Source organism: Leopardus geoffroyi, chromosome C3 (assembly GCF_018350155.1).
Source record: "Leopardus geoffroyi isolate Oge1 chromosome C3, O.geoffroyi_Oge1_pat1.0, whole genome shotgun sequence".
In the NCBI taxonomy this organism is placed as follows: domain Eukaryota; kingdom Metazoa; phylum Chordata; class Mammalia; order Carnivora; family Felidae; genus Leopardus; species Leopardus geoffroyi.
The window spans coordinates 153,438,231-153,455,964 of record NC_059338.1 but is presented as its reverse complement, the minus strand read 5'-3'; the positions used below and the strand labels follow the sequence as shown (position 1 = coordinate 153,455,964).

The 17,734-nt window shown below is 37.5% G+C and overlaps 1 protein-coding gene across 1 annotated transcript in view; it reads left to right on the top strand.

Annotated features, from left to right (window-relative positions):
- The window catches only part of SPIDR (scaffold protein involved in DNA repair), a 490,431-nt gene that overhangs the window by 173,552 nt on the left and 299,145 nt on the right, over positions 1-17,734 (top strand). Inside the window, exon 6 of the mRNA XM_045455385.1 lies at positions 4,201-4,445. Coding sequence (XP_045311341.1) covers positions 4,201-4,445 — 245 coding nt within the window. The remainder of the gene's footprint in view (positions 1-4,200; positions 4,446-17,734) is intronic.

The following is a 17,734-nucleotide window of genomic DNA, read 5'->3' as shown; positions in this document are numbered from 1 at the left end:
ATGGTACATTTGTTACAATTGTTGAACCTGCATTGATGCATCATAATCACTTAAAGTCCATAGTTTACGTTAAAGTTTACTCTTGGTGTTGTCCATTCTGTGGGTTTGGACAAATGCATAATGACATATATCCATCATGATAATATCATACAGAGTATTTTCATTGTCTAAGATTACTCTTTGCTCTGCCTATTCATCTGCCCCTGCCCATAACCACTGGCAACCAATGATCTTTTTGTAGTCTCCATAGTTTTGTTTTTTCCAGAATGTAATATAGTTGGAATCATACACTATATAACATTTTTTGGTTGGCTTCTTTTACTTAGTCATATGCATTTAATGTTCTTCTGTGTTTTTTCATGGGTTGATAGCTTACTTACCTACAGTGCTGACTAATATTTCATCACGTGAATGTACCACAGCTTATTCATTCACTTACTGAAGTACATCTTAGTTGCTTCCATATTTTGGCAGTTATGAGTAATTAATTGCTCTAAATATCTGTGTGCAGGTGTTTACATGGACATAAGTTTACAGCTCCTGTGGATAAATACCAAGGAGTGTGATTGTGGGGTTGTATGGTAAGAATATATTTAGTAAGAAATCTCCAACAGTCTTCCAAAGTGACTGGACCATTTTTCCCCATTTATTCTTTGTAGCACACAATTTCCAAGGTCCCATAGGTTTCTTATATCTGTGCAATCACTTTTTTCTCAAATCCCAAACCCTTTTCTGTCTCTTTTCATCTGAATTCGGCTTAAATGTTGATAATATTCCCACAGTTCCAGCCTGGACCTTCTCTTCTCACTTTTACAGAATTTCCAGCGACAGTCTTTCCCAGCTCACATACTTTCGTGCAGTTTCTATTTTGATGATTCTTGAATCCCACATGACTTTATTAAAACTCCAGACCCGTAAAGACAACTGCCTGTTGGTCAATTTTACCTCAGCTATTCCATAGACATCACAACCTTAACATATCAAAACCAAATTATATTAGCAGCTACCCCTCTCCAGATTATTTCCTCAAATCCCTTTCTGGGTGAGCACATTTTTTTTGTTGCCCAAACACATGCTTGGGGTCTTCTTTGAGTCTGCCTTCACTTTGATTTTTCACGTGTGAGAATCCTCAAGTATAGTTACATCTCTGCCCTCATTTTCTTTCAAGTGCACCTCTCCTGTTCTTACTCCCACTCACGTCCTCTGTTTTCTGCTTTGATTATGAAGACCCTCTAGCTAGCTGCTTTCCCACTGGCAGGCTTTGGTACCTTCCCTCTCCCATATTAGAGTCTGTTATTCAGAATGTGGTTTGGATAATCATTCCATATTAACATCTGATTTTGTTAGTCCTTGTGGAAACTGCCAGTGGTTCCCTCACGACCTCAGATTACAGCCAGATGCCCTGCTAGGGTTGCACGGTTCTCGTGCAACCTTTTCTCTTACTGCTGCTTGTAGGTTTTCCTGCATGTGCTGTGTTCTCTCTGGCCTCCTATTAGTGCTCCTCCTGTTCCTTTTCCCTGGAACATGCTTGCTCTTCTCTCTGCCTGATTAACTTACACTTAGCATTCAGCTTTAGGTGGTGGCTCTTCTTCCCTTCTCCCTGTGCCCTCCCTGGATTTTTTGTTACTCTTACATGTTCCCCATGGAGCCTGAGCAGTACTTTGGTTGCAATACTTCTAGCACGTTGTTTTGTACCTATAGTAGTCCCTCTTGTCTGTGGTTTTATTTTCCGTGGTTGATTACCCATGGTCAACCACAGTCTGAAAGCAGATGATACTCTTTCTGCCGTATCATCAGAAGGTCATTAGTAGCCTAATGCTACATTCACAGGCCAACATCATTTACCTCACTTCACCTCGTTAAGTAGTCATTTTATCATCTCACATCATCATAAGAAGAAAGGTGAGTACAGTACAATAAGAGTTTGAGAGAAAGACCACATTCATATAAATCTTATTATAATATATTATAATTCTATTTTATTACTGGTTACTGTTAGTGATCTCTTACTGTGCCTAATTTATAAATTAAGCTTTATTACTGGTATGCGTGTATGTGAAAAAGTATAGTCTGTGTACGATTCGGTACTATCCATGGTTTCAGGCATCCACTGAGGGTCTTGGAGTGTTTCCCCACAGAGGAGGGGTTACTATTTCATTTCATTTTGACCCTCCCTCCCCGTGAATCGCCGTGTTGCCTTCACTTCTGCATGTGAGTCTCCAGCACAGACCAAATGTGGTTGGTTATTTGCTGACATTTTTCTAGGATAGTGGTTCATAATTGGGGGTGATTTTGTCTCCCAGGGGACATTGGTGATGTCTCGAGACATTTTTGATAGTTATGACTGGCGGGACCGTGCTGCTCTCATCTAGTGGGTAGAGGCTAGGGATACTGCTAACCAGCTCTACAGGGGACAAAAGAGCCCCCACACATTATCCAGCCCAAAATGGCAGTAGTGCTGAGGTTGAGAAACCCTGCTGTAGGATGAAGTGTAAAACTTGAGGGTACTAAAAGACTTTTCATAGCAAAAAGATGAATTGAGTTTGGAGTTCTCAAGTAATGTATGCAAAGTTTTAGTGTAAAGCAACTTAATTTTCAGTCTAAACTGCTTTGGTTCTTTTTTGTAGCCTACTGTTAATATATATTCAGAATTTGTGTTGTTGGGAAAACATGTGACTAGTGCTTATTAATGGGTTATCAGCTACCTGCAGTAATTTAAGCATGCAACTGAGATTGTGAAAAGGATAGTGGAACTAAGCTCTATGTTTGAGAAGTTTTTTTCATTTACTTCTCTTATTTTAAATGTATCTAGGAACAGGTGACTACCCAGGCAGGTTTTTGGAGGTGTATGGATGAATGATATCCTTTTTAAGCTGTTAAATAAGGATTTAGGTATAAAATCTTCATAAAAGGCCAAATGTAATAAACTTTTTGTTTTACATAGATTAGCAAATGATGAACATTCTAGTGCCACCCTGCACACTCACACATGCATGCACTTGTAACCATCGATAGTAACCCTCATGTACTTGAATTCTCTTCACTCTCTTTAGCCAAGTGTCTCCTATAGTGCTAGGGACACAGTCCTTGTTGATCTGTCAAAATAGGGCTCCTCATGAGGGATCCTATGCCTACACTACAAACTGACCAGGTACAGAAGATCCATTTCAACTGAATGTACTGTTTACATTTAAGAAACTTAAAATTTTGTATGAGTATTCCATTAGAAAATGTTACTAATACACTGGAAAATTAGAATGTCAAAGGATAAGTTATTGCTATCATTAGAACAAAACAGGACTGACCTGTACAACCAAGTACTGGGAAAATAAAATACATACCACACTTAAATATTTTAGTGTGTGTCTAGGAAAAGACAGAAGTCATCATAGAAAAAGTTTTGATTCTCTCCAGGATTGGCTATGTGATCCGATCTACTGGTTTTTAATCCAGTTTTCCTTTCTTTTGGCGGGGGGTGGGGAGGGGTGGGGAGACACTGCAAAAGCATTTTATTTTTTTTTTATAATCCAGTTTTCAAAAAAAATTGTAATTAGAATTCTGAGTAGGAGAAAATAAAAAACATTTTAGGAAATGGTAGAAAAAGTGGCAATAACTCATATTCTTAAAAAGTACAGTTGTTATTAGCCATTTCAAACTCGTCTCTTGAAAATATTATAATGGAATTGTGCTGGAAAAGTCAAGTTTTTGTCTTTATCCTTGGAGAATCCTTTGGTAAGCTTACACCTGAAGAGGCAATTTTCTTTGTATTTGGTTTGTTACAAATAGCATTATTTATCTCACATTAAATTTCAAAATCCAAAAAATATTTTTTTCCAGTAGATGTTAGATTACAGTGACTATCATCAGCCATTTACTAGTTCAGTTTTTGAGACTGACTGTATATGGGGCACATTTCTTTTAGTTTACCAAAGGAAGATTGAAATACTTGCACTGAATTTGGTGGATTTTATGAGATAATATCTGGCTTACAACTGGCTTAACACTCTCTTGTCTTTGTGTATATGGTTTTTTTACTTTGGAACTCATGTCAAAATAAAAGTTTAACCTACAAATAACTGTATTTACAAAGTTATATCAATGAATATAAACAGAAGAGAATGGAATAACAGGTGTATGTAAATATGGACTTGAATAAAGACTTCTCCAAATGTAATTGCATTTCTCTTAATTTTTTTTCAGAGAAGTTCTACAGAAATTTTGGAATATTCATCAGACAGTGAAAAGGAAGATGACTCAGAGAATGCCTTGTTCATTGATTCAGAATCCTCTCCCAAAAACCACATGGATTTTGGAACTGATGTTAGAGAGGTGATGGAGAGACCAATAAGGCGGAAGGTGAAATCTGCAGAGACCATTTTGTACACGCCCCAGAAGCAGACGTTTCCCAGGACTCCAGGACCATCAGCAAAGATGAAGCTTCTAAGGTTAAATTACATCTCTTTAAATACTTGTTTAGAAAGTTGTTATCTTTCTTTAAAAATCTAATCCCTGGGGCACTTGGGTAGCTTGGTTGGTTAAGGTCCAGCTCTTGGTTTCAGCTGAGGTCTTGGTTCATGGGCTTGATCCCTGCATTGGGCTCCGTGCTGGTAGTGCAGAGCCTGCTTGGGATTCTCTCTCTCTTCCCTTCTCTCTCTGCCCCTCCCCTGCTCTCTCTCTCTCTCTCTCTCTCTCTCCCTCTCTTGCTCTCTCGCTGTCTTGCTCTTTCTCTCAAAATAAATAAATAAAATTTTTAAAAATCCAAATACCTAAAAGGTTAACTTAAAAATACTTGTTTACTTGGAGAGGAAAATTGGCAGAATAGAACTCTAAGTTCAATAAGCAATTATAGAAGTTCTAATTTCTGGAGATGAGTTAGGGAACTGTTTATCTAAGTCAAGCATTTACTGTTTCAGTCCTAACAGCTTACATGACTGCTTTCCTTAGTGGGATGGGTTGTTAGAGTTTATCAAATTTTATTGAGCATCAGTGTTCCAGATACTTAGACAATTAAGACAAGTAAATGACTATTTCTGTTTTTGAAAAAGTTATAAAGAGGAAAACAGAAATAAATATTTTCAAATTACTTTTACAAGTACAGTTACAGAGATTATCCAAAGGAACACTTGCAAATGCAAAGATGTACAAGAGAGCAAAGATGCAGATAAGAAACCAGCTGGTATGTGTATGGAGAACCACAAAGGCCAGGCCATAGTGGGTGGAGCAGGACATGGAAAGGGGCTCAGGATGTGCCTTATGAGAGCCATGTACCAACCGTGTGTAATACATGGTCTCTTTGTGTTTTAAATTAGAACAAAACAATGAAAGTAAAATTTCAATGAAAGTGAGAACTTGTGGGAAGCAGTGCCACAAAAGTAAACTTAGTAGAGAGATTCAAGGAAAAAGGAGTTTCGGTAGAAAGAGTAAACGTGGCAATGAAAAGCACAGGTTTTGGATATGTTTAGGAAATGTTTAAATAATGAGGCAGAGGATGTGATGCATATTGAGAACCCAATGGCATAGGAGTGGGGACAGTGCTGTGACTTCTAGGATGGGGACTTGAGGTGAGAGGTCAAATGTGGAGATTAGCTGCTACTGGCTTGAAAGGGATCTTGGGTCCAAAGAGACATCAGATGAAAGGTGAGGCCTATTTAGAAAATAATGGGGAGGACCCAGTAGAGACAGAGTGGTTGGAAATAATTGCTCTGTCAGTGTCTAGGAAAAGGAAGTAGGGGAGGGAAGGCTGGGGAGGAGAGTCCTGTCTTAAGCATAGGAGTAGAGGGAGGAGCATAAGGATGTGACAGAGTCTACTGGGATGGATGTAACATGGTGAGTTTATTGATGCTTATTCACCATATATATTATGTTATGTTTATAACACAAAATAACTCAGAAGGTCTTATGCCCAGAGTGGGTGTGTTAAAGCCTCAAAAGAAAATGGTGGTGGTTTAATAGTCTCTGGAAAGAACAGGAAAGGAAGACAGTTGGAGGGATTTGAATGTCCTTGTTTTTGAAGTTAATGCCATGTAATTACAGAAAGCCATGTCCCCAACCCTACTGAGGGCCTACTATGTGCTGAGCACTGTTGTGTGTCCTGTGTTAGGAGGATGTATGAGGGCCCAAGAAGTAAAGTGGAAGTAATGTCAAAAGGAGACAAATTTTATGTCAAAGAAAAGCAGAAAAGAAAGCAGAAAAGGATCAAGACTGGTCATGAGGTGTGGGGAAGGACATTTTGTGGAGCTGACATTGCCTGGGATGAGGCAAGAGGGTGATACAGGGGATCAGATGGTTTTGTTTTGTTTTGTTTTCTTGGTGAGAATATCATGAGGCTCCCCCCCTCCCCATCCCTGTGGGAGGGAATTGTTAGCCTCTTACTTTCTCTGTTGTAAATTGACCATATACATTTTTTGTACAGTTGATATACTGGGGTCTGAGTTTTTATTATTGTTTTGCTTCTATGCTTTCAAACAAAACTTGAAGTTGTTTTTTCCACTTTCTGTTTGGCATTGAATTCTTTTATATGTGTGTAGATGTATTTGGCAAGAATGCATGAAGGTGTCTATTTTGTGTGGTTAGTTCTATCACTTGTTCATGTTGTGTCACCCATCCCCCATTACTTTTTTTTAAACAATTAAAAAAAATTTTTTTACATTTTATTTATTTTTGATAGAGAGAGACAGGGCACAAGTGGGGGAGGGGCAGAGAGAGGCAGAGACACAGAATCCGAAGCAGGCTCCGGGCTCCGAGCTGTCAGCACAGCCCGACGCAGGGCTTGTGCTCACAAACCACGAGATCATGACCTGAGCTGAAGTCGGACGCTTAACCAACTGAGCCACCCAGGCACCCCCCTCCCCCCATTACTTTTTAAAAGTAGAATGTTGGTCTGCATTTTAGTAGTAATAATTTTTTTTACTTTTACATTTATTGTGTTTTTTTCTTTTAGTTTTATGAAAATATAAATGATATAAAGCACTGTTTAAGGTGTATAGCGTAATGTCTTGACTTACATATATTGTGAAATGACGATCATCACCTCATGCAGATACCAAGAAAAAAAGAAAAAAAAAAGGTTTTTTTCCTTGTGATAAGATCTTTTAGGATCTACTCTCTTACCAGTTTTCAGATATACCATACAGCAGTGTTAATTAACCATCATCCTCCTTATGTTGTACATTACATGTCCATTACTTACTTATCTTATAACTGAAATTTGTACTCTTTGACCACTTTCCTCCAGTTCCACCCCCCATTGCCACCTCTGGTTACCACAATTCTGATCTTTTTCTCTGTGAGCTTGTGTTGTTTTTGTTGTTGTTGTTGTTGTTTTTCAGAATTCCACATATAAGTGAGATCATACAGTGTCTTTCACTGTCTGACTTATTTAACTTAACATAATTCCCTCAAGGTCCACCTATGTTGTCACAAATGACAGGAGTCCCTTCTTTACAGTGGCTGAATAATATTCCTGTGTGTGTATGTGTGTATGTATACAACACACACACATACACAGATACACACACACCTCATTTTCTTTACTCATCTATCAGTGGACTCAGGTTGTTTTCATGTTTTGCCTATTGTAAATAATGATGCAATGAGCATGGGGGTGCAGACCTCTTCAACATAGTGATTTCATTTCCTTCAGATATATATTCAGCAGTGGAATTGCTGGATCATGCAGTAGTTCCATTTTTAATTTTTTGAGGAACCGCTGTACTGTTTTCTGTAGTGACTGAACCGACTCACATTCCCACCAGCAGTGCACAAGAGTTTCTTTTTCTCCATATCTTAACAAGAATTTGTTATCTCTTGGCTTTGTGATAATAGTCATTCTAACAAGTGTGAGGTGATACCTCATTGTGGTTTGATTTGCATTTTCATAAAGATTAGTGATGTTGAACACTTTTTCTTATACCTGTTGATCATTTAAATATCTTCCTTAAAAAAATGTCTATTCAGGTTCTTTGCCCATTTTAAAAATTGGATTATTTGCGCGTGTGTTTTGTTATTGAGTTGTACAAATTCCTTTGAATATTTTATATATTAACTGCTTATCAGGTATGTGATTTGCAAACATTTTCTCTTATTCTGTAGGCTGCCTTTTTATTTTGATTATTTCTTTTGCTGTGCAGAAGCTTTTAGTTTTTTTGTAGTCCCACTTGTTTTTTTATTCCTTGTGGGTTAAGTGTCATATCCAAAAAAAATTATTGCCAACACCCATGTCAAGCCACTTTTTTCCTCTGTTTTCTTCTTAAGTTTTGTGGTTTTATGGGTTAAGTTTTTAATCCACTTTGAGTTAATTTTTGTGAGTATTATAAGAATAGAGGTCTAGTTTCATTGTTTTACATGTAAATATCCAATTTTCCCAGCACCATTTATTGAAGATACTGTCTTTTCTTCTTTGGGTATCCTTGCTCCCTTATCAAATTTTAGTTGACTGTGTATACATGGGTTTATTTTTAGGCTTTGTATTCTGTTCCATTGGTCTATATGTTTGTTTTTACTTGATTGGTATAGCTTTATTGTATAGCTTGAAATCAGCATGTGTGATGTCTCCCACTTTGTTGTTCTTTCTCAGGATTGCTTTGGGTATTTGGGATTTTTGTGGTTCCATACAAATTATAGGATTGCTCTATTTCTGTGAAAATGCCATTGGAATCTTGATAGGGATTGCATTGAATCTATAGATGGCTTTAGGTAGTTGTGGACATTTAACAATATTAATTCTTCCAACCCATGAACATGGGATATCTTTTCATATATTTGTGTTGTCTGCAGTTTTTTTCATCATGATTCTATATATAGAAGACTCGAAAGACTCCCATCGAAAACTCTTATATCTAATCAACGAATTCAGTAAATAGCAGGATATGAAATTAACATACAGAAATCAATAGCAGATCTGTATGTACAGTAGCAACTAATTAGCAGAAAAATAAATTAAAAAGATGATCTCATTTACAATAGCATCAAAACAATTAGGGATGGGCTGTTCCTCTCCCTCTATGCATCACAGCTGTAGTAGAAGGGAAGGTGTAAAATTGGAAGCCTTTGTAAAGAGCAAGACCATCCCTTCCTGGGATGTCTGTTGTGTGGACATCCCAGGAGACACAGGAGGGCAGGATGCCCTCCATGTCTGTTGTGTGGAAAGGAGAGGAGAGATGGCAGTTGCATTCAAGATCACAGCCAGGGAGCCCTCAGGGGAAGAGTAAGAAGATGAAAGGAGCATTCGGAGAAGTTGAGGACACAGAGTTTTTGCTAATGACTGAAGCAACTCCACAAATATGCAGACGATTGTTTTCTTCTTGTGATTTCTAAGTGATAACTAAATAAGGGATATACAGGGGCACCTGAGTGGCTCAGTCAGTTAAGTGTCTGACTCTTGATTTCAGCTTAGGTCATGATCTCATGTTCGTATGATTGAGCCCCACGTAAGGCTCCCACTATTCGGTGCAGAGCCTGCTCGAGATTCTCTCTCCCTCTCTCTCTGCCCCTCCCTCGCTCTGGGGGCATGTGCGCATGTTTTCTTTCTCTCAAGAATAAATAAATAAACATTAAGTGAGGGATGTCTGTTTTGTGGCCATTCCTTCCAAGTTGATAATGTGTTTAAATGTTAAAAATGATGGGGCGCCTGGGTGGCTCAGTCGGTTGAGCGTCCGACTTCAGCTCAGGTCACGATCTCGCGGTCCGCGAGTTCGAGCCCCGCGTCGGGCTCTGGGCTGATGGCTCAGAGCCTGGAGCCTGCTTCCGATTCTGTGTCTCCCTCTCTCTGCCCCTCCCCCGTTCATGCTGTGTCTCTCTCTGTCTCAAAAATAAATAAAAAAACGTTAAAAAAAATTTTAAAATGAGTTTGATGTGATTAGGGTTGTCAGTCTCAGGCATTCAAACTGGAAGACTGTTGACAATAGGAGCCAGCTTTCTAAACTGACTAGGATAGCTTATGATTGCCCATGATGACAGTTTGTTGACTTCCTTCTGAAGGAGGGGAAAAGGTAATATATTTTGATTCATATGCTGTTTTGTAATGAAAGCACTAGAGCATCATGCTTAGAAAAATCTCTTAGCTAGTTATCTAATAAGGATCAAAGAAACAGTTTTGCATTAAGAAATTTGGTTTGTTGAAGTGAACTCCTATGAAAATGCTGAGAATACTGATGTCCTGATAATCCTCACAAAGATCACCAAACAAAACAAAATGAAACCAAACAAAACCCAGTTACTGACTTTTGTCAGACAGAGTACAGAAAAATACAGGTCTGGGCATCTGGGTGGCTCAGCTGGTTGAGCGTCCGACTTTGGCTCAGGTCATGAACTTATGGTTCTTCATGATCTTCAAGGCCTGCATCAGGCTGCTCACTGCTTTAAGTGCAGAGCCTGCTTCAGATGCTCTGTCCCCCTTGCTCTTTGCCCCTCCCCCACATGCACTGTCTCTCTCAAATATAAATAAACATAAAAAAAAAAGAAAAATACAGGTGTAAATAATAGATTTTCCTTATCTAGAATGACCATAGCTGTGATTAAAAGAATTGTTGCTTTTTTGTTTGTTTTTAACCAGATTGTGGCTCATTAGCAAGGATCACGTTAAGTAGTTGTTGGCATTTCAAGTTTGGAGAATATTGAACTTTTCCCTTGTGTTTGCCCCATAGAGAAATGTTACTCTTTGGGCTATCTGTTTTTTTGTTTTAAGTTTATGTATTTATTTTGAGAGAGAGAAAGAGTGTGCGTGCACATGCACACTTGTGACCAGGGGAGGGTCAAAGAGAGAGAGAGAGGAAGAGAGAGAATCCCAAGCAAGCTCTGCACTGTCAGCACGGAGCCCAGCACGGGGCTCAATCCCACAAACCATGAGATCATGACCTGATCCAAAATCAAAGAGTCGGATGCTCAATGGAGTGAGCCACCAAGGCGTCCCTTCCCTTTTAAAAAAAATTTTATCTTTTTGGTTCATGACTTTATTCTGTTTAAGTCATAACTAATGAAAGTCAATGCAAAATTGTTTTTATATTTAAGTATGTTGTCATAATAAAGCCATATCTCCCTATTCTTATGATAAAGTTATTTTTCACAATGCCTATTATATCTAACAGAAAACAAAACTTAAATACATTATACTACATTTAAATTATTTTTCCTCACTTTACATAGCTTATTAAAAATATTTCAATGAAGGGCACCTGGGTGGCTCAGTCAGTTAAGCATCCAACTCTTGGTTTCGGCTTGGGTCATGATCTCATGGTTTGCGAGTTCAATCCCCACATGAGGCTCCACGCTGACAGTGCAGAGCCTGCTTGACATTCTCTCTCTCCCTCTCTCCCAGCCCTTCCCCACTCACTCTCTCTGTTTCTCTCTCAAAAATAAATAAACTGAAAAAAATACTTTAATGAGCTTTTTTGGGAAATGTTGGAATATTTTTGAATTGTTATTCTTTTTTCCTTCATATGGTTTTTGTAGCAATGTTTAGCCCTGTTGAACTAATGCCAAGAATCTTTTCAGATAGGTTACCCATCAATTTTTTTGTGTAAAAGATAATTAAAATATCTTAACTTTCTTAGTGAATTTTTTTATTCTGCATTGGTGTTTTGGATTTTATCTGTGAATAACTTTGCTGACTATATTGACAAGAGTCATTTGGAGGCTCTCATCCAAGATGGCAATATGAGAACCTCTTAGACTCACTTTTCCCTTGGACATGCCAAATCTGTAGCTACACATGAAACAATTACCCATGAAAGAAATCCAGAAACTGAGTGACTCCTATGCACTGGATGAATTAGAAAATAGCCACAGTGAAACAGGTAGGAAAGGGTAAGACACAGTCTAGCCATAAATTTCACCCCAGGCATAGTGACATACAATAGGTAGGGATGCATAACTCCCAGGTTTTCCATAAGCAAAGAGTTTGAACCCAACATCTAACACCCCAGTTTTTAAGACTTTTACTCATCTTTAGATGAGCCTCCAAAAAACACCTAGCTCTGAAAGCTAACAGGGCTTGTGTCCATAAGACCCGCAAGACTATAGCAAACAAAGAAATAGTTGTCAACCTGGCTTGGACTTGCTGTAGTTCTCCCTCCAGGGTTCAGCACAGAGAGAGTAGATAACACTCATCTTCCAGTCTTTTCTTAAAAGCTGCCTATTTGTGTACTTTAAAAGCTGCTGCTGCTGACTGAGGGTCAGGCTTCTAATTTAAAAGACATACCTAGGTGCTGACTGCCATCCTCCCCAGAGATCAGGGAGGTCAGCAGATGACATCTCCCTGTACACTCTAGATCTCCAGTGTCTCCCAGAGGGCACATCTCTTGATCTCCTGGCCCTGATGGCCAGGGGGACTTGTGATTTGTGGGTCCCACAGGACAGTGGCAAACAAGGAAGCAATTCTTACCTGATGGTCCCTTGAGGACTCAGAGCAGAGGGAGCAGAGAAAAATGCACAGCTTCCAGTCTTTCCATGAAAGAGGTCTGTCTGCTTGGATACTTTAAAAGTTGCTGACTTTAAAAGCAGCTTTTAAACAGCCTATATCTAGGTGCTGACTGAGATCCTACTCTTTGGCACACTGACAGGTATTGGCACCCACAACTACTGGGAGCTACTAAGAACAAAGAATGCAGCTTTGCCTTCCACAAGGTTTGGGAGACAACTAAGAGCTCAGGGCAGTCTGAACAATAAGGTTCATCACCTACACAAGACCACTCTATAAAGACTCGGAGAGGTGGCTGTTTTACCTAATGCACAGAAATCAACACAGAGACTCCAAGATAATGAAGAAACAGGAATATGTTCTCCAAAAAGAACAAGAAAAACTCCAGAAACAGACCTTAGTGGAATGGAGAGAAGTGATTTGTCTGACAAAGGGTTCAAAATAATAGTCATAAAGACGTTCACCAAGGTCAGGAGAATAATGCATTACCAAAGTGAGAATTTTAGGAGATAGAAAATATAAGCATGCACCAAACAGAAACAACAGACCTGAAAACAATATAGTGACTGTAGAAATTTCAAAAGCCTAGATCAGCTGGAAGAAAAGATCAGTGAATTCAGAGACAGGCAATGGAATTCATCTAAACATAGAAACAAAGAGAGAAAAGAATGAAAAAGCATGGAGGTACTTTAAGGAACTTAAAGGATACCATGAAGTGGATGAATATTTGTGTTATAGTTGTCCCAGAAGGAGAAGAGAGAGAGAAAGGAACAGAAAGCTTGTTCAAAGAAATAATGGCTGGGGCGCCTGGGTGGCTCAGTCGGTTAAGCATCCGACTTCGGCTCAGGTCATGATCTCGCGGTCCGTGAGTTCGAGCCCCGTGTCAGGCTCTGTGCTGACAGCTCAGAGCCTGGAGCCTGTTTCAGATTCTGTGTCTCCCTCTCTCTCTGACCCTCCCCCGTTCATGCTGTCTCTCCCTGTCTCAAAAATAAAATAAACGTTAAAAACAACAACAACAACAACAAAGAAATAATGGCTGAAAACTTCCATAATCTGGGGAAAGAAACAGGCCTCTAGATCCAAGAAGTTTATAGAGTTCTAGATAAATGAATCCAAGAAACCCACATCAAGAAATGTAATTAAATTATCAAAAGCTAAAGAAGAGAATTTTAAAAGCAGCAAGAGAAAACCAACTTGATATGTGCAAGGTAACCTCCATGAGACTGGCAGTGGATTTTTAGCAGAAACTTGGCAGGCAAGAAGGAAGTGGCATGATATATCAGTGTTCTAAAAGTAAAAAATCTGCCAACCAAAAATATTCTACCCAGCAAAGTTGTCTTTCTCAACTGAAAGAGAAATTAAAAAGAGTTTTACATACTTGCAAAAGCTAATGGAGTTCATCAACCTTAGCCTAGCCTTAGAAGAAATGTTAAAGGGGCTTGTTCATGCTGAAACAAAAGGACAAAAGTAACAGGAAAGCATGAAAGTATAAATCTCACTGGTAAATATAAACATGTAGTTAATTTCAGAATACTCTAATGATGTGTAATGGTGGTGGGTAAATCACTTATAGTATGAAGATTAAAAGACAAAAGTATTAAAAAATCTGTAACTACAAAAATGTGTTAATGGCTAAACAAGGTAAAAAGTTGTAATTTGTGACATCAAAAACATAAAACATCATAACAAGAGGAAATAGATATATAGAGCTCTAGTATGCATTGGAACTTAAGTTGTTGCAGCTTAAATATAAGATGTCTTATAAGCCTCATGGTAACCACAAAGTAAAAACCTGTAATAGATATAAAAAAGATAAAGGAAATCAATACAAACAACTGTAGAAAATCATCAAATTAAAATGGAAGAGACAAAGAGAAGAAGAAAGGAACAAATGTATTACAAAAAGCCAGAAAACAATTAACAAAATGGCAACAGTAACTCCATACCTATCAATAATTACTTTAAATGTAAATAGATTAAATTCTCCAATCAAAAGACGTAGAGTGGCTGAAGAGATAAAAGAACAAGACCCAATTATATACTGCCTGTAAGAAATTCACTCCTTACAGGATCATATAGACTGAAAGTAAAAAAATATAAAACCACATTCGATGAAAATGAAAATCCAAAGAAGGCAGGGCTTGCTATATTTATATCAGACAAAACAGACTTTGAGACACAAACTATAACGAAAACATGATCATTTTGTAGTCACAAAGGTATCAATTAATCAAGAAGATATAACAATTATAAATACGTATCCAACATAGGAGCACCTAAGTATATGAAGCAAATTTAACAGATATGAAAGAAGGCAGAAATACAATATTAGGGGACTACAGCACCGCACTTTCAACAATAGCTAGATCATCCAGACAAAATCATGAAGGATATATTGGACTTAGAGACATTATATCAGATGGACTTAACAGACATTTATAGGACATTACATCTAAAAACAGCAAAGTACACATTCTTCTCAAGAGCACATGGAACATTTTTCAGGATAGATCATATGTTAGGCCACAAAGCAAGTCTTAACTACTTATGAAGATTAAAATCATATGATTTGGGGAAAAGATAAAAAAAAAAAGACAAAACCTTATCAAGACATACCAAGAAATGAAAAAAGATACAAATAAATAAAATTAGATATGCAAGAGGAAGCATTACAACTATACCACAGAAATTCAAAGGGTCATGAGAGACTACTGTGAACAATTATACACTGACAAACTGGACAGCCTAAGAGAAATAGAGAAGTTCTAGAAATATACAATCTGTTAAGACTGAAGCAGGAAGAAAATGAAAATCTAAACAGATCAATTACTTGTAAGGAAATTGAATCAGTAATTAAAAACCTCTCAACACAGAAAAGTCCAGAAACAGGTACCTTCACTGGTGAATTCTACCTAACAATTAAAGAAGAACTAATACCAATCCTTCTCAAAATCTTTCAAAAAATAAAATAGGAAGGAACTTTTCCAAACTCATTTTACAAGGCCAGGATTACTCTGATACTAACATCAAAGACACCACAAGAAAATTGCAGACTAATATCTCTGATCAACATAGACATAAACATCCCCAATAAAGTTTTAGCAAACCAAATTAAAAAAAGTTTCATACACCATGGTCAACTGGGGTTGATTCCAAGGATGCAAGAATGGTTCAACATACACAAATCAATCAACATGATATGCATACCACATTAACAAAATGAAGGAGAAAAATCATAGGGTATCTTAATAGATGCATAAAGTGCTTTTGACAAATATCAACGTCAATTCATGAGAAACAGTGCCAATAATTTGAGTACAGAGAGAATGTACGTCAACATAAAAAAGCCACATATAGTAAGCCTATAGCTGACATGATACTTCTAAAATAAGGAAAAAGACAAGGATGCCAACTTTTGTCACTTTTATTCAACAGATAACTAGAAGTCCTAGCCACAGCAATTTGGCAAGAAAAAGAAATAAAAGGCATTCAAATTGTAGAGGAAAAAGTAAAACAGTCTCTATTTACAGATGGCATGATATTATATGTAGAAAACCCTAAAGACCACCAATAAACTGTTAGAATTAGTAAATGAATTCAGTGAAGTTGCATGATACAAAATCCATATACAAAAATCAGTTGTATTTCTATATACTATCCAAAAGAGAAATGAAGAAAATAATCCCAATTACAGTTGTATCAAAAGATTAAAATACCTAGGTAGAAACTGCACCAAGGAAATAAAAGTACTGTACACTGAAAAGTATAAGACACTGATGAAAGAAATAGAGGAAGACAAAAATAAATGTGTTCGTTGGTTGAAAGAATTAATATTATTCCACTGTTAATACTGCCCAAAGCAATCTACAGATTCAATGCAAGCCCTTTTGAAATTCCAATGGCTTTTTCCCCAGAAACAGAATAAACAATCCTAAAATTTTCATGAAACCACAAAAGGCTTGAAACAGCCAAAACAATCTGGAGAAAGAACAAACCTGGAGGCATCACACTTCCTTATTTCAAACTATATTGCAAGGGAGTAGCAATCAAAACAGCATGGTATTGGTATAAAAACAGACACATATTTCAATGATCATAATAGTCCTTTTGTATATATGGTTAATTTTTTTTGTGACAAAGGAGCCAAGAACATACAATGGAGAAAGGACAATCTCTTCAATAAATGGTTTTGGGAAAACTGGACAGCCACAACAAAAGAATGAAACTGGACTACAATCTTATGCCATACACAAAAACCAACTCAAAATGTGTTAAAGATTTGAATGTGAGACCAAAAACCATAAAGCCCTTAGATGAGGACATGGGGTAAGTTCCATGACATAGGTCTTGGCAATGATTTTTTTTTTTATTTGATGCCAAAAGCAAAGGCAACCAAAACAAAATTAAACAAGTGGAACTGCACCAAATTGAAAAGCTTCAAAACCACAAAAGAAAACCATTAACACAATGATAAAGACATTCTTATAGAATGTCTCCCTTACAAGGAGAAAATATTTGTAAGTCATGTATCTATTAAAAGATTGATATCCAAAATACATAATGAACACCTACAACTCAAAAACCAAACCAAAAACAATCCAACTAAAAATGAGCAGAGGAACTGAATGGATACTTATCCAAAGAAGACATACAAATGGCCAACAGGTACATGAAAAGGTGCTCAACATCACTGATCATCACGGTAATGTAAGTCAAAACTCAGTGAGATATCACTCACACTTGTTAGAATGGTTATCCTCAAAAAAACCAGAGATACCAAGTGCTGGTGGGGATATGGAGAAAATAAAAACCATGTGCACTGTTAGTGGAAATGTAAATTGGCACAACCACTATGGAAAACAGTATGGAGGTCTCCAAAAAACAAAACAAAACAGAAAACAGAACTAACGTATGATCCACCAATTCTGCTTTCAGTAATCCATAGGAAATGAAAACAGGATACCAAAGAGTTATTTGCACTCCTGTGTTTATCATAGCATTAGTCAAAGTAGTTAATATGTGGAAACAACCTAAAGTCAGCCAGTGGATAAATTGATAAGAAGATGTGGTGCATGCACACACACACACACACACACACACACACACTCACACACACACACACACAATGGAGTATTACACAGCCATTAGAAAGCTGGAAGTCCTGCCATTTGTGACAACATAGATGGGCCTCGCAGGCATTATGCTAAGTTAAATAAGGCAGACAGAGAAAGACAAGTACGGCATGGTATCACTTATAAGTGGAATCTAAAAACAAAAAAAGAAGTCAAACTCATAGAAACAGAGGGTGATTAAAGTGGT